The 23,900-nt window shown below is 50.6% G+C and overlaps 9 protein-coding genes across 9 annotated transcripts; 5 read left to right on the forward strand and 4 right to left on the reverse strand.

The window, feature by feature from the left end:
- Positions 1-601: 601 nt before the first annotated feature.
- On the reverse strand, positions 602-3,708 carry HO133_004350 (uncharacterized protein; the record flags this gene model as incomplete). Its single annotated transcript, XM_037295268.1, has 6 exons — positions 602-736; positions 789-1,490; positions 1,537-1,875; positions 1,924-3,186; positions 3,245-3,492; positions 3,645-3,708. The coding sequence occupies 6 exons, from the start codon at positions 3,706-3,708 to the stop codon at positions 602-604; spliced, it is 2,751 nt and encodes a 916-aa protein (XP_037157269.1).
- A 489-nt stretch (positions 3,709-4,197) lies between these two features.
- On the forward strand, positions 4,198-5,382 carry HO133_004351 (uncharacterized protein; the record flags this gene model as incomplete). The annotated part of the gene is made up of 5 exons (XM_037295269.1): positions 4,198-4,253; positions 4,368-4,948; positions 5,003-5,082; positions 5,140-5,193; positions 5,257-5,382. 5 exons carry the CDS (start codon positions 4,198-4,200, stop codon positions 5,380-5,382), a joined length of 897 nt encoding a protein of 298 aa, XP_037157270.1.
- Positions 5,383-5,729: 347 nt separating this feature from the next.
- Positions 5,730-6,801, reverse strand: HO133_004352 (uncharacterized protein; the record flags this gene model as incomplete). Its single annotated transcript, XM_037295270.1, has 2 exons — positions 5,730-5,922; positions 5,975-6,801. 2 exons carry the CDS (start codon positions 6,799-6,801, stop codon positions 5,730-5,732), a joined length of 1,020 nt encoding a protein of 339 aa, XP_037157271.1.
- A 1,040-nt stretch (positions 6,802-7,841) lies between these two features.
- Positions 7,842-11,799, reverse strand: HO133_004353 (uncharacterized protein; the record flags this gene model as incomplete). Its single annotated transcript, XM_037295271.1, has 5 exons — positions 7,842-8,532; positions 9,211-9,635; positions 9,997-10,389; positions 10,446-11,083; positions 11,145-11,799. The coding sequence occupies 5 exons, from the start codon at positions 11,797-11,799 to the stop codon at positions 7,842-7,844; spliced, it is 2,802 nt and encodes a 933-aa protein (XP_037157272.1).
- A 183-nt stretch (positions 11,800-11,982) lies between these two features.
- On the forward strand, positions 11,983-13,522 carry HO133_004354 (uncharacterized protein; the record flags this gene model as incomplete). The annotated part of the gene is made up of 2 exons (XM_037295272.1): positions 11,983-12,151; positions 12,204-13,522. 2 exons carry the CDS (start codon positions 11,983-11,985, stop codon positions 13,520-13,522), a joined length of 1,488 nt encoding a protein of 495 aa, XP_037157273.1.
- Positions 13,523-13,863: 341 nt separating this feature from the next.
- Positions 13,864-15,001, forward strand: HO133_004355 (uncharacterized protein; the record flags this gene model as incomplete). Its single annotated transcript, XM_037295273.1, has 2 exons — positions 13,864-14,746; positions 14,802-15,001. 2 exons carry the CDS (start codon positions 13,864-13,866, stop codon positions 14,999-15,001), a joined length of 1,083 nt encoding a protein of 360 aa, XP_037157274.1.
- A 1,164-nt stretch (positions 15,002-16,165) lies between these two features.
- HO133_004356 (uncharacterized protein) lies at positions 16,166-17,361 on the reverse strand (the record flags this gene model as incomplete). The annotated part of the gene is made up of 2 exons (XM_037295274.1): positions 16,166-16,447; positions 16,543-17,361. The coding sequence occupies 2 exons, from the start codon at positions 17,359-17,361 to the stop codon at positions 16,166-16,168; spliced, it is 1,101 nt and encodes a 366-aa protein (XP_037157275.1).
- A 1,889-nt stretch (positions 17,362-19,250) lies between these two features.
- HO133_004357 (uncharacterized protein) lies at positions 19,251-20,032 on the forward strand (the record flags this gene model as incomplete). Its single annotated transcript, XM_037295275.1, has 4 exons — positions 19,251-19,304; positions 19,359-19,400; positions 19,461-19,906; positions 19,981-20,032. 4 exons carry the CDS (start codon positions 19,251-19,253, stop codon positions 20,030-20,032), a joined length of 594 nt encoding a protein of 197 aa, XP_037157276.1.
- A 2,377-nt stretch (positions 20,033-22,409) lies between these two features.
- HO133_004358 (uncharacterized protein) lies at positions 22,410-23,221 on the forward strand (the record flags this gene model as incomplete). Its single annotated transcript, XM_037295276.1, has 2 exons — positions 22,410-22,712; positions 22,865-23,221. The coding sequence occupies 2 exons, from the start codon at positions 22,410-22,412 to the stop codon at positions 23,219-23,221; spliced, it is 660 nt and encodes a 219-aa protein (XP_037157277.1).
- Positions 23,222-23,900: the final 679 nt, after the last annotated feature.

Genomic DNA, 23,900 nt, shown 5'->3' on the forward strand with positions numbered 1-23,900 from the left:
GTGCATGAAGAGACCCGCCCCCACATCACGGGTGGGTTTGGTTATGGGGTTGCCTCGTGGCATGATCCCACCGGGTAAGATGAAACAAACAAAACATATCTGTTCGAGGGAATCATTCCATCTTCTGAGAGAGTAGGGATGGTGCATGCTGCAGGTATCTCGGTCTGACGGACAAGGACTCGGACTCGGACATGGTCAAGCTAAATAGCCAGTCTTGATTGTGCCGAGACGAGAGCACAGCAATATTTCTCAGCAACAATCTCAATTCCTTTCTTTTCTATTGACTCAAGCATCAATCGCAATGCCTGCTCTATGTACAAAAGAGGACTATGCAGTGAAAAAGACAGATGTTCTAAAATCGATGCACCAGCTTTTCCATGCATGCAAAGATCCTGCGAGTCATTCCGTGCGAACCGCAGGCCATGCAATCCTTAGCAATCTGCTTTCCAAAGTAGCCACCACTCATTGACCGCCTTCACCCCATGCCAGCTTCCGAAAGGACATGGCCCTCCCGTAATCCAAGCCAAGCCATGCAATGTTACTGCCGTAGCAATCCTCAAACTCCCTGTCTTGAAACCGTGGCAACCCGCAAACCTGCTTTTCAGAATTCCCAATCCTCGTCCACCGACTTGATTGCCCAATCGAATTTCTCCCGCAGTGTTTTGGAGAAGAATTTCTCGATGGGCACATCAAACTTCTTGGAGAAGACCACCGTAAGACGCGGATCGATGTAATTCTGCGAGAATTTGTAAGCACTACCCGAATCATGAAACTAAGGAAGCACTCACAATCTTAGAGGTTCCGAGGGCAACCTCTTTGTTATTTTCCTTGTCCTTGGCCTGGAAGAGCATGTTGTTGACGCGTTGGTCGAGCTTTGCCAAATTACCCTCGCATTTCTCCACGGTGGGTCCCTTGCCTTCGGCCTCCACCTTGCCAGTCTTGTTCTCCTTCTTGAACTTCTTAGCCAATTCATCAGCATCTTCAAGTCGTTCTTCAAGCTCCTTATGCTTCATTTCCTTTCCGCCGTCAGCTGTCAGCTTCTCGTTCTCCTTCTTGAACTTCTTCTCAATCTTTTGGCGCTCTTCCTCAACCAGGAAATTCTGGTGCTCGTGTATCCAGGTCTCCTCCAATTCGTCGTCAAGCTGGAAGTACCCATCCCCTTCTTCCTTTTCCTTCTTTTTCTTGATTTTGGGATCGATGTTAAGCATCATCTGCTTCATTCGCCACTTCTGGTACTTGAGGCCTTTGATACGGTCGCCAAGCTTCTCCATCTGCGACTCATGTCCTGCGGCAACAGTACGCTTGTGATTGCAAAGGATAGCTACCTTGCGATTTGCCTCGTTGTAATCGACAATCTTCTCCGCAATGCTACCAGTCGACTTCATGTTTTGAAGCAACTTCGACATGGTGAAGGACGCGTTGTAAGTACGGAACACTTTGGCGGTCAATCCAGACATGTAATTGGAGAGATGCTTGTTAAGTGCACTGGTCTGTAATCATTAGCACAGAACCAAGCAACCAATTGGGATTACGCACCGTGAGGCGATCGAAAATTTCGTCACCGTCCGTCTTGGGAGAACTCTTGAAGATCTTTAGATTCTTGAAAACTTGGGCGTCGACTTCTACCTCGTCGTAGAAGCGAATGCTGTCTTTACCGAGAAAGTCGAAGATGACCTTATTCGGAGGCTTGAGAGTAACGTGTTCGAATTTCAGCGAACAGCAACCGACCGTATCTGCCTCATCCTCGCCTTTCTCATTGCCAGCACGTAGTGCAAATTGGTCGATTAGATACACTGCTGTTGCTCGTTGACGGTTCGCCATGACTTTGTCTTTCAACTCGGCAGTGTAGTCTTTGCGTATATGATCAATATGTTTCTAAACAATCAGCTCCACGCTCAGATCCGTCATTAACCGACCACGTACCTTGAGCTCTCGTGCCTTCTCAAATTTCTTAAAGTCGCTTTGACCCTTAACATCAGAATTGGCAGCAAGCATGACATACTTGTAGGCAGCGTTGATATTCTCTTGCCACATCGCTAGCCAGGTGCCTTCTTGATCATGCTTGATCTCTTTCCAACTGTAGCCTTCGGGTGGCGCAGGCACTGTAGCTTCTTTGCCGATATTGATGGTGATTTGTTCAGGCTCCACCCTCTTCTTGACTCTGCCTGTCTTTGGATGGTCGCCGCGACCCCGAAAGAGACCGGGAGGCTCCACACGAAAGTTCCCGACTTTTTGCTTGCGGTTGTCCCACATACAATACATGTACGGTGCTTCAGCAGCATCTTTGTCCGCCTTTAGCTGTCTCTTTTCGGCAGCTGAAAGGGCCTTCTTCTCCATGCGCTGTGCGTCGTAGTAGTTGAAGATAGGTTGAAACCCGCACTTGCTGAACTCCTTGATGTTGACCTTGTTGCCGTTTCTGTCAGTAGCTCCGCCAGTCTCCTTCAGCATCTTCGTCAAGTCGTCGAAAAAGTTCTTCTGAAAGGTCGGATTCTCGACATTGTGAGTGGAGTTCAACATAGCTCCGAAAAATCCAGCGATCTCCTCAGCTTCAGGTGCCATCCTTACTGGGTTTCCATCGTACAGCATTTGGACGTTCTTCGGCAAGGGTTGGTATTCCGGAGGGAAGACTACACCCGCATGCTCCAGCGTAGTCCATTTCTTCGTGCCGTCGCCTTTAGTAGGGTCCTCCCACCAACGGTACTCCTCCTCTTCGGCCTCAGCTTCTTCATCTTGTTTCGTCTCCTCTCTTTTCAAAGCTTTGCCCTTTTTCTTTGGGGTCGACGTTTCAGCCTTCGAGCCGGCGTTCTTCTTGGCCGGCACTTTCTTAGCGAGAGGCACATCATCATCTGACTCTTTTTTGACATCATTGGTTTGGCTTTTGCGCTTCTTCGATGGAGCTACAGTACCGTTTGTTTGTTTCTTTGGGTGTTCTTTCTCGTCCTTCCGGATCGCCTTGGCCTCTTTCGCAGCACTTTTCTGGATATCGGCTTTCTCTTTGGCAAGTTTTTCGCCTAAAGGTGCATCTGAATCTTCAGATTCGCCGATGGCTGTCTCAGACGCTTTGACAGGCTTTCGCAGCAACGTTGGCGACTTGTTTTTAATCTTTTTGGACACAAGTGGGGCATCGTCAGAGTCGGATTCCACGTCGGCCTTGTTTTTGCCTTTGGACAGACAACGCCGCTTACTCTGTGACGAGTCAGCAACGTCAATTCCATACTTCACAAGGTTCTCGCCAACAACGCACCAGAGGTTTTCCTTCCTCGTCATCCTCCTCACTTGCTTCCTTGTATGACTTTCTGTTGCCCATGCTGCTGCGGGCTTTCCGCTTTCCATTTGCATTGCCGTTGACCGCCGGCCCATCAATGTCCATCTCATCAACTGGGCCATTTCTGATGGAAATTCCGGGTGCCCCGTGTACGGCTGGCGGGTTTGCCTTGTCCATTGTCTTGTCGACGCTCTCGGAAATGATGTCTTTGGACTTGAGAGGATGTCCTGATGTGAATACTATTAATAAAGGGGATCTTGCAGACGGTCAAGTGAGGTAGAGAAGTGAAACAATCAAACGTAGAGTAGGCGGCTTGCGCTATTAACGGCCCAGCCGAGTCCTAAATCAGACGAATTATTGCAGCGAGAGGATAACGTACCATTCGTAACGCCGTTCGCCTTATGAGTTGTAGCCAGAGGCCTGTCATCGTCTGAGGAACTCATTGTGGCAAGATGAGGTAGGATGCAGGCAGTGAGATGTTGCCAGCACTCAAGGAGGAGTCGGGTCTAAATACTCCCGCTGAATGACAGCTAGCCGACGCGACTGTGAAGGAACAAAACGCTTATATTGGGCTTGCACGGTGGAGCATGTCGGCTGGAGTGTGGTGTAAGAAAAGGTACGTGTTGGAATTATCTAAAGGAATGTAGTGAAGACGTGGAAAGTAAAGGGTCCCAAAAGTGAATGAATGGAAATGTAAAGTAGGACTGACTGAAGGCGGCCTCGTTGAACCCGCCTGGCGCCCGCAAAGTTGTGGGAGAGCTGCGCTAGTCCAATACTAGGCTAGCTCCTTTTCGAGAACCTCAGTTGTTCTGGCACTTGGCGAGCATAGCTGGTTCTTCAGCGTCGGTAACAATCAATTGACCATCATTTTCTATACCTCACCCGGGGGTCAGTTGTGTTTCCTCAAAGTATTTGAAAGTCCTTTGTTCACAATGCTCTCGCGAGCTGTTCGGCCAGCTTTCAATGCTGCAGCCGCGGTGTCCGCCCGGTAAGCTCTTTGCCTAAGCAATCACCTCGCCAGCTTGTGCACGGCGATCTCTAGAAGGCTGGAGAGACACAACAAACGTTTCTCCGTCAGACTCAGCTGATGATCAACCTGCAGGCCCATCGCCGCAGATGCCGCCGGCTATGCCACCCTCCGCGAAATCGAAGGCCGCCTCAAATCCATCCGCAACATTGAGAAAATCACGAAAACCATGAAAATCGTCGCCTCCACCAAACTCAACCGAGCCCAACGCGCAATGGTGGACTCTCGAAGCTACGGAGAGACTTCCAACACCGTGTTCGAAAAGGCAGAGACCAAGCCTATCGAGTCCGAAGATAAGAAAACCCTCATCATAGTGTGCTCCTCGGACAAGGGTCTTTGCGGCGGTATCCACTCTGGATTGTCAAGAGCCACGAGGAGGATGTTGGAGAAGAAGCCGAATTCGGATCTTGTGGTATTGGGCGAGAAGTCGAAGGCGCAGCTGGGTAGATCGAGTGGAAAGAATATCCAGCTGAGCTTTGCGGGCGTTGGAAAGGACGTGCCGACTTTTGCGGATGCACAAGCCATTGCGGACCAGATCTCGCTGCTGCCGACGGATTACGCCGATGTGCAAATCCTGTACAACAAGTTCATCAACGCAACCAGTTACGAGGCTACGCCAATTGAGGCGTTTTCTGAGGAGGCTATCCGCGAGTCACGTAATTTCGCCCCTTTTGTTGTTCTCACAAGTACTTCTCTGACTCAACTTTTAGCAAACTTCGCCGCTTTCGAGATTGATGACGAAGTGCTCGCCAATCTCCGCGAATACGCCCTTGCCAACTCCCTCTACTGGGTAAGTCGCCTTGCCTTCCTAGCCCATGCCCCTACCATTATGCTGACTATCGACTAGGCGCTCGCAGAAGGCCACGCTTGCGAACAGTCCGCCCGACGCAATGCTATGGACGTAAGTAACCCATGCTTCCCATCCACCCTAGAGCTACCGCCAGCTAACCTGCGCATTTCGTAGAACGCCTCCAAGAATGCAGGAGACATGATCAACAGGTTCCAAATCCTTTACAACCGTACCCGCCAAGCTGTTATCACTGGAGAATTGGTCGAGATTATTACTGGTGCCTCCGCTTCGGAAGGCTAAGTGGTGTCATGTATTTTAGCTATTAAATACTTGGGCAATACTGTTTCATTGAGTGTCTCGAAGATTATGAGCATCATATGTGGCGGGATATTTGATCACGCACCATTCGAAACTTGGCATTGACATCCGTGTTGCTACCGCATGCTAAAGCCGCTAAATAGTCTCGTACCTAAGGTTCTATTCGACCTGCTAATTGACACGCTGCGAGGGTATAGTACCACCCAAGGACCAAGTATCGACACCAATATCCATACCAAGGCGACAGCCGCGCCTGAATTCATACTTTAAAATCTCTCTCTGCTCCTGAACACATACCCTGAAGCCTTTCTGTCCTGGAACAGATACCATCAAAACACATTCCTTCCTATTCGATCCACGAAGCTCCCACATACCATTCGAGCCGCGTTGTCCTGAAACACATCATCACATACCAATGCTGCTTCCAATAAAGCGGTAAGTCGTCCAGAGATTCTGCCGTTGATTGGCACATCGTCAAACCATTCAGCCAAGCAGTTAATGATGTCCAAGTAGCACCTGCTCCTCCAAGCACCGAGCAAACAACTCATGCCTGAAACCGAGCAACCGGAAATACTTTAGCCTTTTGATTCCGATGACCAGATCCTTAAGCATCTTCATTTCGGCCTTGAGCATCACATCCGCTGCCGGGCCTTTTCTCTTCATTCGACTGTCTGCTCTGTCGGTGGCTGGTGCGCGTTGACGGGCTCCTTTGTCCTTGCTTGGTGAAGTTTGACTATATGTGATCATTATTTTCAGGTTCGCGTCCTTCTCTATCGATGCTGTTCGCTTCTTCTCCACCATCTCTTCCTTCTCGACAATAGCAATTTCAAGCTTCAGCAAGCCCTTCAACTCCACCAGCGCACGAGCCACGAGTGGGAATTTAGCCCACAGCTTATCAGCCCAGTCAATCTCAAGCTTGATATCCGTGATCATTTGCCTCTTGCTCCCCGACAAAGATAGGATATGCTCGTCGAAGTCGAAGGAAGTGGCTGGCGAAGAAGTGGTGAACGTGTTCTCGCCGTACAAGATAGGGACGCCAACGGTGTGGAAGATTTTGCAGACCTGAAGGACCTTTGGCTCAACGTGGGTGCGGTACTCTCCTGGTATGGTGATGAAATCGTGCTGGAGAATCAGTGGGGTGGATGAGGTTAGGAGATTGCGGAGGAATTTTCTGATGATGCTGAGCGGAAGAGTGAGGATCGTCGAATTAATGGTGGTTACTGAGACCGCGTTCGCTGGGGCAAGGTGAGTGGGCGCGGTTTCGGTGCAGCTCTCAAGAAAGGCGTCGAGGAGCTGGCTGTTTTCTTCCTCAGATGATATGGTGCGTTCAGTTCCCGTTTCAAGAGTGCGAGGCTGGACCTGAGGGGTGGCAACTACCATCAACGGCATAATGACGGCCATGGTGAAGGGTGGTGTGATGAACCCTTCTGAGAGCGGGGTGGTTTTGCTTTCACTTGGAGCTGGACCTTTCGATACAGGATGGCGTCACAAAGGGATGGAAGAACTTGCCATGGAAGGATGGTAGAAAACGTGTCGAATTAGGAGATCACAGCGCTGATACCTTAAGATTGGATAAGCCCAAGTGTCGATGGAATGTATCAAAGTGAGGTTCGAAGACAGTGCCATTGGCCAGGAATGTAGTCTACCGGTTTCAGGTCCGCTGGGTTGTCATTGACCAGATGTTAAAAACGAAGTTTAGCTTCCTCATATGAGAAGGAGATGGATGCTGGCAGTGACGAGGGAGGCCGCTAGTCCTTCTGACTGTGGGTGTTTGCTTCTTCGCTGGCGCTGGCAGGGTAGTGGACATTGAGAAATTGATGGGCAGGAACACTTCTCCTAGTTACGTTCAGAATAGGCATTAAGATTCGGACTTGACATGCACTCCAGAGCTTTTGTTACCTGATTTTCGTCGTTCTTGGATTTGCTCTCGAGATGAAGGAGCACTCTCGGTGCTCCTTCCCTGCTCAAATTCACCCTGTCCATAGTCAAAGACTCATCTTCCAAGTACAACAGATTACAGCATCGGGGTCTTAAAGCTGGAATTCACGGATGAGTAGTTGTCGTGCGAGAGGGAGTTGAAGTGGACGGACTGAATGATTAGCATGCTTGCACACGCTTCCAGGAGCACATGGCTAACCTTTCTTGCAGCCGTTCGGTTCTTGATCAACAGGGAACGAGGACCCTCTGTACAACAGATTTTCCACTCATACTCTGGTAATGATTCGTCCTCAAGCCAGAGGTACGTCTATTTTTCGAGAAACCAACAAAGATGGAAAGAGCAGCTTCCTCCATGGCAGATTGCTCCGCACTCTTTCCAAAAAGTTTTGTATCAACCTAAAGTAATTTTCACAATCGTCACAGTCCTTCCCAGTCGTCCAGCAGAGCTCTCAAAATGGACCATCTTATCAGCCTGAATCATGCACCCGGCAGTAGACAAACACTCAGCATGCTGTGCCAAATCGTCTTCCCTTTTTCTTCTTTGCCCCAAGATCATGGTCAAAGTGAAATACGTGCAGCTCCTCATTGCTTTGTATGATTAGATAACGCTCGTCTCCGTCGATCTGTTTCCATCGCCATTGGATCCTCTGCAGATCAATTATCGCACTCCAGCTGTGCAAATCGTCTGAGACCCAAATTTCCGGGAGACCAACCGTACGCTGTACGACGGAGTACTTGATGCCGGCTGACTCGTCATGAACTAGTTGATTTCGGATTCCGGGACCCATACCTTCGTATCGCCAACATGTTGCTCTTTTTGGCGTTAAGGGATCTGCGCATTTGCAATCTGTGTGCTGCCACTCATGGGTGAATGTCGAATCCCTCCCAAGCCTATCTTCCCAACTTGGTCCAGGACCCAGGACCGGAATACCCACTATCCGTTCCCAGTACACGTCTCTGGGCTTCCTCCTACCTGCTCCATAGCCGTGGCCGACGTGTGACCCCCTTTCGCGATTACACCCTTCTTCGAAAAAGTACACGCAAGCGGTTCCATCTAGAGCGATTTTTCTCAAGAACGGCGTCTCTCTTTGTCGAATTGTTAGAAAATCGAGGTCGAGGTACGAGAGCTTCTTCACAAGGCGTGGCACAAGAGAGTCCTGGCTGCTACCAGAAGGGTCGTTAGACGGACGGTAACTAGAAGGTTGTGAGATATCCCAGATAAGCAAAGACTCGATTGGCTCGTTTTCACCCCAAACCGAGCGGTTTGTTTGCCGAATGTAGATGGTATAGTGTGTCGTAGAGTGGTCAGAAAACCAACAGTCCTGCGCGGACAATGGGAATCCTAGATAATGCAGTTTCCATTCACTCCGAAACGTTGTTTTCCATTGAGGGAGCCAAGTGAAGGAGACTTGGGCTGATTGGACGTCAAAGGCAGTGACATAATGCCGGTGGACAAATCCAAAATCATTCAGCTTGTGATAGGGTATCCGCTCTGCCCAGTCAAAGACGAGTAGAATATGCTTCAGGCGTATCCTTCTAACAATACGATCTTTAATGTCAAAGGGGCACTATCGATATGGTGTATTGTTCGATGTCGAGCAATAGGTAGGCCTGTATCTCAATTAAATCAGGATAGACTAGTAGACCGGAGTCGTAAGTCCATTCCGTTTCCAAGAGATCCGTTGGTACCTGCTCCTCAAGCCGGACATTTACATGAACACTTCGCCGGCCAGCCCACCTATGGTATCTGGCCCACGGAAACCCGGAATATGATGGTGTCGAATATCTGTTTGCTTCTCCGAGAGATTCGTGAGTCCACCACTCAGATCCCGCTTCGTGACGGATCGAGGTCTCCCAGCTTTAAGAGCTCACTTCCTGGCAAGCACTCTGTCAAAAGTTCTTCTCCAAACATCTCGGAAGTGACCGAAGTCATTCTCCGATGTGATGTCGACCTTTTGTTTCACTTCCAATTCTAACAGCGCGTGCACGTCCTGAGCTTCGCCAAACTCTCTACCGAGAACATCTCGAAGAAACGATTCATCTGTAAATTCTCTGAACCATATTTTAGATCCGAGACGACAGCGAACAACGTCAATAGGATCGAGATAGCGTGTGACGGTCAGAAACAGGTCCGTTGGCAGATCTGGTAGATCAAGATCAAGCACCGTTCCCATGTTGTCAAAATATTCAGACTTCTTCCAGTCACGAGTAGATGAGGAGATCGAGAATGATAGGTGCTGACGAGTGATAGTATCAGATAAGATGAGGAAGCTGACAATGGGAGCGAGTTGATCTGGCTTGAGGGGAGATCAGGTATTTGGCTCAATGAATTGTTCGGAGAATGATACCGTTAGACGAGCCAGATTGGTTACAAGTACATAAAAGCCGGATTCGTCTACTCGTGTTCTCTTTGAACAGTAGGTAGCTAGGATTCTTGTAATCGTGAGGGTAGTACTTTGTCGGGCTGTTGATGATCGGACTTCCAGATTCGAGAGAGACTTGAAACAACCGAATCAGGGCGTTCTCTGAGCGTGAGTACGACCCTTCGACCGCCTCGAGTAAATTTTGACCGTTTGATAACGGAGGTCTTTCACATTCTATATACAAGTATCTTCGCATGTGTAAATATTGCCACTAGTTGTGAGTAGGCATCTCTACATTTGCCTTCGCTGCAACAGCATCCTCACTCCTCCACAGACTAGTCACAGTCTTCGTCTGCGTGTAGAAGTTTAACCCGGATTTCCCGTAGAACGTATTCGCACCTCCGCCAGCCACACTCTTCTTGTTTCCAGTGAACGAGAACATGGGTAACGGTACAGGAATAGGAACATTGATTCCAACTTGGCCGGCTTCAATGTCCTTTTGAAAGCGGGCAGCTGAGCTGCCGCTTCGAGTGAAAATGGCTACGCCATTGCCGTACTCGTTGGCATTGATCATATCAATTGCATCATCCATGGTGTCAACGTTCAGGCAGACGAGGACGGGGCCGAAGATCTCTTCTGTGTAGCATTTCATGTGGGGCTTCACATTGGCTATAACGGTGGGTCCAATCTAGGGAGTGTTAGCATTCCCCCGCAAGAGCCGCTTGATTGATCAAGTAAACCTACCCAATTGCCATGTGGATATTTCTCCGGCTTATAGCCTCTCCCATCTAAAAGGATGGTTGCTCCTTCCTCCTCGGCACTCGTGATGATGCTTTCGATCCGTTCTCTCGCCTGGGGGCTGATAAGAGGACCCAGGTCTGCGCCCTCTTCGAAGCCGCCATTGACGTTGAGCTCCTTGGCTCTCTCGGCGATCTCAGGAAGCCAATCCTTCGTCCCACCAACCATGACAAGCGCACTCAATGCCATGCATCGCTGGCCAGCAGCACCAAAGGCAGCCCCTGCTATCGCATTTAACGCTTGATTTTTGTTCGCGTCAGGTAAAACAGCCGCATGATTCTTTGCTCCAAGATTGGCTTGAACCCGCTTGCCTTTGGCAGAGCCACGACTAAAAATGTATTCGCCCGCTTTATTGCTGCCGACAAAACTGATGGCTTTGATAGCTGGCTCATCGATTATGAAGTCTACAGTCTTGGCAGATCCGTGGACGATGTTGATTACTCCATCTGGGTAGCCAGCTTCCCGAGCAAGCTCAGCTAAGATCATTGCTGCTCCAGGGTCGCGCTCTGATGGTTTAAGGATGAGAGTGTTGCCTGTAATAGTAGCGATGGGGATTGACCACAATGGTATCATAGCTGGGAAGTCTGCAACGCATTCATGGTCAATTGGTGTTCCAACAGCATTGGACTGCTATATTGGACTTACTGAAAGGACATATAGCAGCCACCACCCCAATGGGCTCTCTGTAGTTCCTCGTCTCCATATCCTTTGCTACTTCAAGCACTTCCCCCGTCAACTGCGTTGTGATCCCGCAGGCTGTCTCAGCAACTTGCAAGCCCCTGAGAACATCACCCTTTGCATCTGCAAACGTCTTTCCTTGTTCCAATGTGATACTCGCCGCGAGCCTATCCCAATGCTGCCGTATGAGCGCCACGAACTTGAACATGATCTGCTGCTTGTGAAGTAGACTTGTGGCCTTCCATGCTGGAAATGCTTTCTTCGCACTTTCGACAGCCGCATTAAGTTCTTCATTCGTGCTCTGGGGGACTCGGGTAACAAGATTGTTTGTTGCTGGATCGTAGAGATCGATCCAGGTTTCAGTCTTTGAGTCGACGAATTTGTTGTCTAGAAAATACGGCGTGTTGCCCGGCAACTTAATTTGCTCATGATTCGTAGGATATGTATCTGCTGCTCCTATAGCAGTAGCCGGGGAGGCTTGGAGGCGATTACTGGAGGCATGTAGCCGTCTGCGGGCTGTTACACATGTAGGCAATCTAGGCGGAGGGTTTGCATAGAGGCATGTGGATGCCCGAGTCTTCAAGGCTGCAGTTGTGCGCACAAATACCCGCTGAGAGGCCATTGCAGATTATGGTCATGTACCCAGATGTGCATTGACGCTGATGGAAAGATGTATCGAACGTGAATGTTGTGGCTCTGGCGGGGGTGACGTTTGCGGGGAAGCCCGGGGGGTTTCCGCGGCACCAGCGGCAGCTCCTCCGCTTGCCTCTTTGCGATTTTTATAATGAGACCCGCGTTTCACACGATGATAGGAAGAGGCTTCCCAAAGGCTCCGAGGTCCTATATCTGCCCATCATGCTCTAGGTCATTCAAGCTGCAGTCAAGAAGACACGCGACTGCGGCTTCACCGGACGTCTACGATGTAGTATGTGTAGGCGGAGGACCTGCAGGTCTGAGTCTACTGACAGCATTGCGTATGTATAGCTGTACGATCCTCTCAAGAGCACCGGACTGACTCCCTTCTAGGATCCTCCAAAGCCACTTCGCATCTCAGGCTCGCGCTAATCGAGTCGCAAGACCTTGAGCGAGCGCGAACTTGGAATCTTCCTCCAGATCAATTTTCCTACCGCACCAGCTCTCTTACCCCCTCTTCGCTCTCCTTCCTCTCCCAAATTGGAGCATGGCCGAATGTCGATACCTCTCGGGTCCAACCATACCGGCATATGCGCGTATGGGATGGCCTCTCCTCCAATTCACGTATATCTTTCGACGCCCTGACATCAGAGCCACCCATAGCCTCTATGACTGAGAACCAGAACCTTTCTCGCGCTCTTATTACAAGCCTCGATGACCTGCCTATAATATCTCTCTTCGACAAAACATCCGTAGCCGACATACATCTCGGCCCTCCACTATCATTTCCAGCAGAATCGCCTACATCCCTTGATCTTTCCTCCTACCCTCATGTGACTCTCTCCTCAAATCATACCATCGCCGCTCGTCTTCTCGTTGGGGCCGATGGCGTGAACAGCCCTGTTCGCACGTTTGCAGGAATATCCACCCGTGGTTGGGACTATGATCGTCACGGTGTAGTTGCTACGCTGAAGCTCCCACCAGGAACCGGTCACAGCAGAGAAAATCCTCAACGAGTTACAGCATACCAACGTTTTCTACCCTCGGGCCCCATTGCCTTCCTGGCTCTACCTGGCGACTACGCTACATTGGTGTGGACTACGACTCCACCGCAAGCCACGCGGCTTAAGGCGTTGAGCACGGAAGACTTCGTAGCCATGGTCAACGCCGCTTTCAGACTGGATGTGGTCGATCTGAATTACATGTTCACTCTCGATTCTGGCCAAGTCGACGAGCTGGAATGGCGAGAATCGGTCCACCCCGGCAATAAAGCAGATCTCGGTGGAGAAACGCCTCAGCATATTGCGTCAGTTCAAGAAGGCTCGATTGCATCTTTCCCTCTGCGCCTACGCCATGCCTCTACGTACACTACCAACCGCGTCGCTCTTATCGGGGACGCAGCTCACACCATCCATCCCCTCGCGGGCCAGGGCCTCAACATGGGCCTTGCGGACTCCCGCTCATTAGCTTCTGCCGTTGAACATGCGGTTCTTCATGGAGCAGATATAGGAAATGAAATTGCATGTCTGGATAGATACAACGAGGAGATGTGGATGAGCAATAACAGGATGCTTGGTGCAGTAGATAAATTACATTGGCTCTACTCTGCAACGTCAGGGCCAGTGGTGGGATTGCGAGGTTTGGGCTTGAGAACTGTCGACGCGCTCGGCCCGGTAAAAGGGTGGTTTATGCGACAAGCCGGAGCGTTGTGACGACTGACGAGGCTCTTCAAAGGAGGCTCAACCCCAGAGACCCGCCTAGAACATGGCTATTTTAGCGGGTCCAGGTACCAGCCCAGCTGCCTCTTTGGGTTAAAAGGGCCGCTGATCCCGGTTGGCTAAGGTACACGGGTCTGCGGGCTTCAAAGTCTCCATATCCACGTGCGCTGTCCACGTTTTTATTCTACAGGTAACAGTCCATACTCCTATATCGACGAGCGAACTTGCAACATGTCTTCAGACCAAAATGAGTGGTCCTCCATATAAAGAGGCTTGCAGTGCCAATGACCACTTGCCATTTCCGTTCGGTCTTCGAGAAATACATGGCCATCACAATGCTCTCTTCGGTCCTGCTATGGGTCCTTGCAGCAAGCGGGTTGTTTTCTTTGAGCGTAGCGGATAGCTCCAAAACCCCAAGCTCCTACATCAATTATACTACAGTCACGGGATACTTCTTGCAAGATGAACCCTCGACCAACGCTAGCACCTTCAATTTCATGACCACAAACTTTGGCCTCATCAATCGCACATACCCAGCCGATACCACTCTTCATTCCCACCATAACCTGACTCAATGGCAGCGCTTCAAGCACCAAGTTACCCAGCTCAATCGCGAGGCTCCGCGTGGCACCGAGTACAAGCTGCTCTATATGGGCCGACACGGTGACGGCTATCATAATGATGCGCAGGCCTACTATGGCACGCCCGCATGGAACTGCTACTACTCTGAGCTCGACGGAAACAGCACCGTCACTTGGTCCGATGCTCATCTATCTGCACTGGGAGTCAGCCAGGCTCTGGCAGTCAATGAGTTCTGGGCGTCAGAGATTAAGGATCAGAAGATTCCTACACCTCAGAGCTACTATACAAGTCCTCTAACAAGGTGTCTTCAGACGGCAAATTACACCTTCAACGGCCTTGATTTGCCGGCTAGGCATCCTTTCATACCCCTGGTCAAGGAGTATTTCCGTGAAGGTATCAGCGGACATACCTGCGATCGACGCAGCAATGAGACCTACATCCACGATCTTTTCCCCAGCTACACGATCGAGCCCGGTTTCACTCAAGATGATGAGCTATGGGTAGCTCTCCACGGCGAGACTAGTACAGACCAAGCCGTCAGGTCTAAGAGGGTCCTTGACAGCGTCTTCTCTACAGATGGCAGTACCTACATATCCATTACGAGTCATTCGGGCGAGATCGGCTCCATATTGAGTGGTCAGTCGCTCTCCCGAAGCCCTCCTAACTTCCCACTAATTGTCATTTTGTGCAGTCCTCGGTCATCAGGCGTTCGGATTGAGTACAGGCGCTGCGATTCCCGTGCTCGTGAAAGCCCAGACCATTGGAGGCGCATCGGCTACGACAGCACTTCAGCCGTATACTGCGCTGTGTACGTGCACATCGCCGCCTGCCGTGACCGCCACCACCTCCGTATGTGCGTACCCGCCGGCCGAAACTTCACCAGGTATCTAGTCATGAATCCCGACTATTCAATCGATACATTTCTAGCCGAACATGCAATTTTTTTTTGAATTCTTTTGCAAATCTACAAAAGTCCATGTATACTATACCAGGCTTTCGCACACCGTCTTCACATACCTCTGTAGGGTGATAGGACTCAAATCTCACACTTGTTCCCGGATGTCTCCATGAAAAGCATTGTGAATCATGTATCATTTCCTCCTCTCATAATAATCATATTCACCATTATCGCATCCGACTCATCACCTCCACTCCACACCCTCCCTACCACCCCCCCATCCAATAAAGTCCCTACGATCCAATCGGCAGAACCAACACTACGCATCGAGTAAAGAAAAAAAGCCTCTCCATCCCATCCGAATCGGAGACCACATATCTAAACCAGACTGAGCTCCAAAACCCTCAGCATCAACACTCCACAGCTCAGGTACCAAACGGATCGCACGAGCCAGATGCCCGGAACGGTCGACGCTCGATCCCACCAACGCTGATTACCCTCCCCCCCCCTCGCAAACCCTCGTGCCGCGTCACGACCCAAGTTCGAGCCGATCCCCGCAACGTTCCGTGGGACCTGGGCGGAGATTTTTTTTCGGCGGCAAGCGTTTCGTCGTGAGAGGAATACGGCACGAGTGGAATCGCTACGGTTTGAGAGACGGGGTTTGGTGAGGTGGTGGATGGGAGAGGGGGGAAGGTTGGTTGGTTGGGGTCTTGAGAGGTGGATGAGCTCGGGATGTATCGACGGGGAGTGGTGGGGGGGGGCTGAGGCGAGCGGGCTTTTGGATGGGTAGTTCAGCTCCTCGATGGAATTTTGATTGAAATTATATGAAAGGTCGTGAAGGAGGTAGTATTTCATGGATGGGTGAGGTATGGGGAGAGGCCAGCGGAGAAGCAGAGCCGGGTCCTGGCTTGATAATTTTGAGTATGACTGCTAATCAAACATATTTAATTTACGTTCGGCATCAGGGGCGGCATTCGTGACTCTCCCTGAACCTCATCAACACCTCGAAATTGGCCTTGCGGCTTGACGGGTCCTTGCCTGAGCTCCTGGAGATTCTGCCGGTGCTACGGTGGTCTTTCGTTCCTCTGCTACTTGCCGCATGCGCCCAAATCCAAAGCTGATCGAAGTCCACGGCCAAGACGCCCAGAGAACTCATCTCATACCGCCAGTGCTGCATTCCCATAGCCTTGCAAGATCGCTTGCGAGGCCCTGTCTTCCTCCACAATATTGCGAACGTACATCGAAACTTCCGGAAGATTGTCATGTGTGACCGTGGTAGTTGCAACTGCTTTGACGGAACATGAAGCAGGCCGGAACGTGCCCCCCTGTCTGACAAAACCATGCTTGAAGTCGTGGAGATTCTGCTCGTGATTCACGCCAATGAGCGTTAAATGTCTCAATCCGCCTGTCGGACGGAGTTTTTTTAGGAAAGGCTTAACCTGCAAACAGCAATAAACATTAGCTCGGGCAGTCCAAACGAGAGAGGCCGAGCGTAGAGAGGCACAAGAAGTCGAGACAAGAGATTAGGACATACCCTAACTTTTGCAGCATCTCCAGCAGTAAGCGCCCAGTCCGTGAGATCCAGAGCTAACCACTCCAGAGCAGGAAACCCGACCAGTTGATCTTGCTCCTTAGATGGATAGAAGAAATCGCACCACGAGGACCATAATTTCTTTCGATCATCCACGACGCATTCCGAGCTCATTTTCAAAGTCATGAAGCGAATCATCGTGAGTCTGCCGCAGGGTGCGGGCTCGCTGACGGTACGGTACCATCCGAATGGCCTGTTTCCCAGCCCAACGTGCGCGAATTGCTCGATATGCCTCGGCTTGCGGAAATGAAAGCGGTTCATACCATAGAGAACGTGAACGGTCTCGTGGTAAACGGTGCGGCAGGTGCGCAAGAGAGCGGCATCAATAGCTTCGATATGTTTGACCTCTTCCGCCATGATTGGAGGGTACCGATCTAGAAATCTATGCGCCTGTCTGATGTATTTGTCAAACTTCAGAACCCTACTGTAGACCATGATTCTGAGTTCGAGAGGAAGTCGGCTAAGTGTACCGCATGGACCGCATGGACTGCATGGCGATGAGGCTGTGTTCCCCGTACTAGTACCGCATGAAGGCGAGAAGACAACGGTCTTGACCTCGTTACTGGCCTCGGGATATATATCTTCCGACGGTGATGGATTATGAGCCTTCCATCGGTTACCGGCGTCAAAGTCTACATTGTCATTCGAGAGCGATTCAACATCGACAGTCCCATTAGCAAGTCCCAGGCTAGGGGACTTGGGCCCAGCTTGAAAGGTGAAATTGAAGTAATTGGGGACACCAAAAGTAAAGACATGAGGCATTGTAGTAAGCTAGATTGCGTGTTGACCAAAATCTGAGGGAGTAGAGATCAAATTGAAGGGATCGAAGACGTGCCGAACATATACCGCTTGGACGTGGGTTGGGCAAGATGCCGGATATTCTTGAGAGGTCGAGGCGTGGTAGACTGCTGGAGTTGGGTGTTGTTGTTGAAAGGCTTCACAACAGCGTTTTGGTAAGGGGCGGTTTTAATGATGACATTGTGGCCTGTGAAGAATGTCAGATTGCAATATTCGTACTTTAAGCAAAAGTAAAGAACTTACCTAAGAAAAAGGAAGAGCTCGAAGACTCGGGCGTAAGGTACTTTAAGTGGAACGAATTTAGCGTTTAGCGTTGAGCGTTGACGTCGATCTTCGGGCCGACCCTTAGATTACTCTACACCTGATAGAGTAGTCTAAGCGACCTGGCGACCAGATTCTTTGTGCAGATCAGTGATCACACATCTGTTACCCGTAGGCCGCAGTCCATTTGTTTTCGAAAGCATGCAATGGCATTAGCTATGTCACACCGAAGCAGTAAATGGTGTGGGAACGAATGGAGCTTCTATCTGCTCTGTACCGTCTTCACTTTTCCAATTGTATGCTAGTGATGGGAGAATGGCTGTCGCCTCCATTCCCTTTCTGCAAGAAAGACCAAGACCCGACCTCCATAGTCCACATAGCAGTGGACTGGGTGCCAAGCCTGCTCCGTCTTCCGTAGCAATAGGAAGCAACACTAATTTAAATGTTCGAAGTGAAGGCTTTTGCTTTCGGATAGAGTACATCTCAAGATGAGACTCAGAAATTCAGCTATTGGTGCAAGAATCAGTCAAAACACCCAATTCTCTAATGGGAAGGGGGCTCAGGAGCCAATCGGGTCAAAGACTTTCGCCTTAACACATGTCAGTAGATCATGTTTAACGTTTTGCACAGGCTTCAACTCTTAACTTGCGCTTTAGCAAATCAATCTGCTAGCGTCTGCGTACAAGTAAGCTTGACCCTCTGAGATAATCAACACAGTTGGAAATCCCGCGAATGTTTATACAGTGGTTCAACGCTGCACGTCTTCCCTTTCGGCCCAGATTCTGAGAGACACCGCCCAACATTAATGTGCAAGCATCACGATCAAAAGTTGAGCTCATAATGGATCTCGGAGAGATGATCCTGAAGACTCCTGGTATCACAGACGCCATAACAACACATAAGAGTTTACAACTCAATGGGGGAATCGTCATTTGATCGTAGGACGACCAAATGGCTAACAGCACATAACATCGGTGTGTGCACCGTTTAGTAAGCTCCCGGGCGATTTCCGAATCCTGGTCTGGAACGGCGTGAAGGAGTCCCAGAGAGATGTGGGTAACGCATTCATTTATGAGCCCAAGCTAAGAGTATGTACCTTGTTCCACAGTAGTCAAAATCTTCCCTGAACACGTGCTGGCTAGTTGCCGCTAGATTGAGCCGATCTTAAGGAAGCTGCACCCATCTGATGGATTGCAACACCTCTGTATTCTAGATGTAGGCGTGAAATATGAGCATATCTGGCACATTAAGTAGCAATCTCGCGACGTCTTCACAAGTTCACACAAATTCCAGAGCCTTCCTCAAGTCCCTCGCTTATTTAGAATCCAAGCTAGATATCCGATAACGGGCCGATCCGGACAGGCGATAAGCGAATTTCAGATTAGATTGTCAGACCATTATCATTTGTTTCAGGCAACCCAAAGTCCGGATGTTGGCTTGTAACAGTAAATCGCCGTGCCTCGTACGCCTCAATCCTGAAGGCTGAGTCTTAATCCATTCATAAAGACACCTATTTCTCGAGCAAAGTCCCCTTCCTCCCTGCTCCCTATACACGAATCGCCCTACTACCTACCCTTCGAAGCACCGTAACAATGGCAGCACCACCTGAAAGAACGATCCAAGATCTCAACGGAGTATGGACCATGGTTCGTTCCTCCAACTCAACGGCCTATTGGATCCGATACTGACCTAACCCTCAGAACAAGTCCCTCTCCGATGACTACGACCGCATCCTCCAAATGGTAGCCTCCCTCCACTTCCCTCCCCCCGCGATCACCTCCCCCATCTAACGCCCCAACCAGCAAGGCGTATCCTGGTTCCTCCGCAAAGCCATCTCCTACGCCACCATCACCCTCACCATAAACCAGTACGTCGACGACACCGCCGAGAAATACACCCACATCGACATCGCCCAAGTGGCCACCGGCGGCGTCGGCGCCACGCAGGAAAAGCGCCTTCTCGACTTCACCTGGCGCGAGCATCAGGACAGGATATTCGGAAAGGTCAAGGGTAAGAGCCGGTGGATCAAGTTGGCGGATATCGACGAAGACGACTTCTTGAAGACCGGGTACGACGATATGGAAGGGGAGCATGTGCAGGCTCTGGCCGAGAGCCTGGAAAATGGGTGGACGGCCGATCAGGTGTGGGGGTTTGAACAGGTCGATGGCAAGAGGCATCATGTACGGCATGTCATCGTGAGGAAGGGGGATGATTGGAAGCAGGCGAGGTTGGTGTACGACTACAAAGGGTAAGCTTTGAGCCTCCATCCGGTCGGCTGTTGAACGTGTCGACGGACCAGAGGGTGCTAATCGTTTGAATCAGACCGTTGGAAAAGAAGTCTGACGACGATGACGATCTAGCATACGGAGAATAGACACGGCCGCTGCCTTTTTCTCACGCATGATGAATGAAGGGGATCGGAGTTGCTGTGCATACTTGGATAGAAGGAATCTTTGAACTTGTATGGTCCCCTGCTACGATTCTGCGCCTTCAACAGCGCAACGATTGCTCTGTGACTGGTATCTGTGTAGATGCGGATCTACATATGGTTTTGTTGCAAGAGCTTTCAAAAACAGAGTCGGCAGTCTGAGGAGTTGAAACCCTCCTCTCATTTCCATGTCAAATTTGGGTATCATTTCAGAAATATGTGTCGTCCATGATCAATCTCTATCAGAAAAAACCTTATAGACAGCGTACAAACTCTTCATGAATGTCGCTTCTCGTCCGAACTTTCCAGTGAACAAATCCTCCCAACCCATCCCCCCACAACCCACCAACCAACCAACCAACATCCACATCCCCACAACCCCATCCACCACACCCACACCTTCCCACGCGAAGCCAACGACCCCACAAACCCCTGAACCGCCACCCGGGGAAAAAAAAACCCCCCCCCCAGCGCCAACTCATCCTACAACCCCACCGCCCCGGCCAACCCGAACCCCCAAAGGTCCTGTCGCGGCAGCGACCTCCGCGGAGCCCGCCCCCGTGACCGTGCCACCGGCAAGCACGCAGCGGCCCCTAGCGAGCGAGCGCCACGTGACACCCCGTCGGAGAAAGCTGGTCAGGGGCCCAAGACCTGACCTGCGGGCCCCGCCGCGCAGGACCGTCGGCCGGGTGAAGACGGGCGGCCTGGTTCGGATGCGGGTGTGGGAGGACGGACGCGGTCGCGGCGACGGCCGGCTGGGCGGCATGGAAGTCGGTCCGGGAGATGCTTTTTGCGGATGGGTGAAGGGGTTCTGGAAGGGGGGACGAGGGTACGGTCGTCGGAGTGGGGTATGTTCGTGTGAGGAAGCTTGACCGTGGGAGCGAAGGGTAGGTGGGTGCTGGCGCTGGCATCGGAGGAGGGTTTTGGTGGCGGTGCTGCTACCGATGAGGAGGGAGGATGCCGAGGCGGGTGTGGTGGGGAGTGGGAGTTTTGTCTTTTATAGGAGGGAGGTTCTAGCTTCTGTGGACGATGTGTTTGAAGGGTTGAGTTTGAAGGATGGGGGTGAAGATCGCTGTGAAGAGGGCGAGGTGGAAGGAGGAAGACTTGTGGGCTTCGATGGGGTTTTGTGAGGCGCATTACCATGGAGAGTATGGTAGGCCGGGCAAGACGTGCCAAACCTGATGATGGTGGAATCTCTCCAAAACGCCGTCGCAGACATGAGCAAAAGAAAACAACCGTACGGCTTGAGGAATTATACCATAAGGTCAGTTGCAACTTCTCCGAGATGCTCGGTATTCAGTGTACATACTACCTTATGGAAGCGTGACAGATTGATACGAGACTCTGGAGAAGCACCTACAGCGGGTATCCACTCCCAAAAGTAACACCGTATGTTCCGATTCTAGGTCGGGTTTCGCTTCTCTCAATATGATGCGTCTTTGCCAGCACCAAATCGATGCGCGCGTCCGGTACGAAAAGATGATGGTTTTGCTTGCTGTCCGATGGCACGTGGGATACCCAACAGCTTAGTGCTTGCTATACGCATTTAGCTGTGGTGTTTACGTAAAACGGGCTCGTATGCGTCATGTTGACCAAATGTGAAGGTGTCAGGGTTGATTTTCCTAGGCGTATCTATTGTTCTTACCAGCCCCTAGAGCTTAAGGCAGTTAGAACCATTGCAAGCGATCAGAGTTCTTCAGCGTTTTCGTCGTAATGGGCCCCTTTGGAGCTTAGAATAGTGCAAAAGACCCGTCGTTCAGGTTTGGACCGCTCCGGTTGTTATTTCGTCCCTGTTCATTTGCCGGAATGATCCGCTAAGGTGTGGATTGTGACTGTAAATCGAGTGGCAATTGCCGTTTGATTAAGCACGTGCTGCCTTTGACCAGATGCTGTGTTTTATCGACGAACCTTGCATAGTGGAAGACTTGACAGGGTTGAGAGCTTCGACATACTGTGCTGATGGCGGCTTGAAGTCAGGTCTAACGAGTCAACTCCGCCACCACAGGACGCCCCCATTGGTATAGTGTATTGTCGAAAGCAAAATCGTCATCATTCAATCCACAAAGCCGCATATTGCCATACCGGCGTGTGAAAAGCGTTGCAACGCCCGAGCGCTTCTCACAAACTGCATCCAGGACCGACCTGAACCTGCAAGAAGCCCAAAATCATGCAGAATAAGATTTTCGAGCGTGACTTGTGCCCCTCGAAGAAAACATGCAGATCAACAATGGTGACCTTCATGCCGCGGAACCTGTCTGCTTGGAGAGCGGGCCACTTCTTCTCTATCACACTTCTCGTATCATCTGCATACAGGCAGAGATTCATGAAGCCAAGCGATAGGCTTGTCAAATCGTTCTGTACAAGGAAGAATTTCGAAAAGGTCGTCCATATCCCTCTCCAGATAATCGTGGCCGAAAGCCCGCCCATGGACGTCGAGCCGCAGGTCGAGACTCGTGAGGTTGGCAATCGCAATTCTGAATACACCCAACAGTATCTAATTGTCGAAAAGATCGAGAGCGCTCAGCGACGAGAGCAGAAGGGCCATAGATTGTATCTGCGAAGCGCTGTGCTTGCGCTCTCTCCGCGAAATACGAAGCAGTCTCCGGATGTCTGGACGCTCCACCTGGTACAGTCTGGATGGGTTATCCGCGGCCCATTTCCGCCGCTCAGCCCTCGCTGGATCCTTTTCTCCAGCCTCTTTGCTCTAGGGTGTTAAGGGGAGAAATCATGGAGTGAAAGGTGCTGCGATGTGATTGTAGCCCCTCATGTTGTTGGGAGCACACCGAAAAAGACGAGCTTCTCAACTTGGAATTGTCGAATGATCCAAGCATCTCGCGCGGGATCGGTCCAAGTGACACGCGAACGGAGCTCAGATGGGACGATTACAAGAGCCAAGCCGACAAGGGTGCTCTTGTGGTGGTCGAAGAATGCATGCAAGTGGACATTGTGAACCTCGAAGCCGCGCAGTTCAATCGATTCAAGAGCTGGCCATGTATTGCTCCGGACCTTCTTATTGGGGTGGCCCGTGTGGTCCTGCTCTTGTCTAGACTATTTGTCACCCGCCGCGCAGACGGAAAAGGAGTTGGCGAATGCCATTTCCAGCTTGACCTTGTCGCCTTTTTTCGAGGCCTGTAGCTACTCTTGTACCATTGGTGCACGGCCAAGAGTGGTTCTGACGAGCTGCTAATTACGGAGCAATCTCACGCATGTCACGGAAGAATTCTGCAGACGTTTGTGCCTTTTTTGGGTCACGAAAAGCTAGTCCGCTAAGCCCCACAATTCGAATCTCAGCTGGAAGAGAACCTGAATGTGGTGGGTACAAGGTGGAAGGGCTTGATATATATTTGTGATGAATGAAACAACATCCTGATTGCTTGAGAATGAGAGAGCTAGACCCTAGACGACAGCACAAAAACAACCGAAAGGGAATCAAACAGCAATGTATAACCTAATCCGACAAAGAGAGTCGAATCAGATGGAATACGTATTAAAAGGAGTTGCCTTCACTTCCAAGGCTTCGCCCAATTCATCGACAGTAAAGGTAAAGAACGCATAGAGATCAACAGTCCGCTAACATCACGGATCAGTGTATTTCAGGCCAGGTACTAGAAAAATTGGCGGTCGAAAAGGAACAAATCCTCATGATTTCGAGAAAATCAATACTAGTGAGGAGCTTCTTGCACCTAAACGCTTTTTCTCAAACAGATTGATCAAAGACGACACCGTATTCCCGGTTGATACCCAAATATGACTTGTATTTGTGAACATGGCCTCCGTTGTTGCTCTCTTCCGACAGGCATGAATGGTGGCCGTT

This window comes from Letharia lupina (genome assembly GCF_014066315.1).
Source record: "Letharia lupina isolate WasteWater1 chromosome Unknown contig_2, whole genome shotgun sequence".
Taxonomy (NCBI): domain Eukaryota; kingdom Fungi; phylum Ascomycota; class Lecanoromycetes; order Lecanorales; family Parmeliaceae; genus Letharia; species Letharia lupina.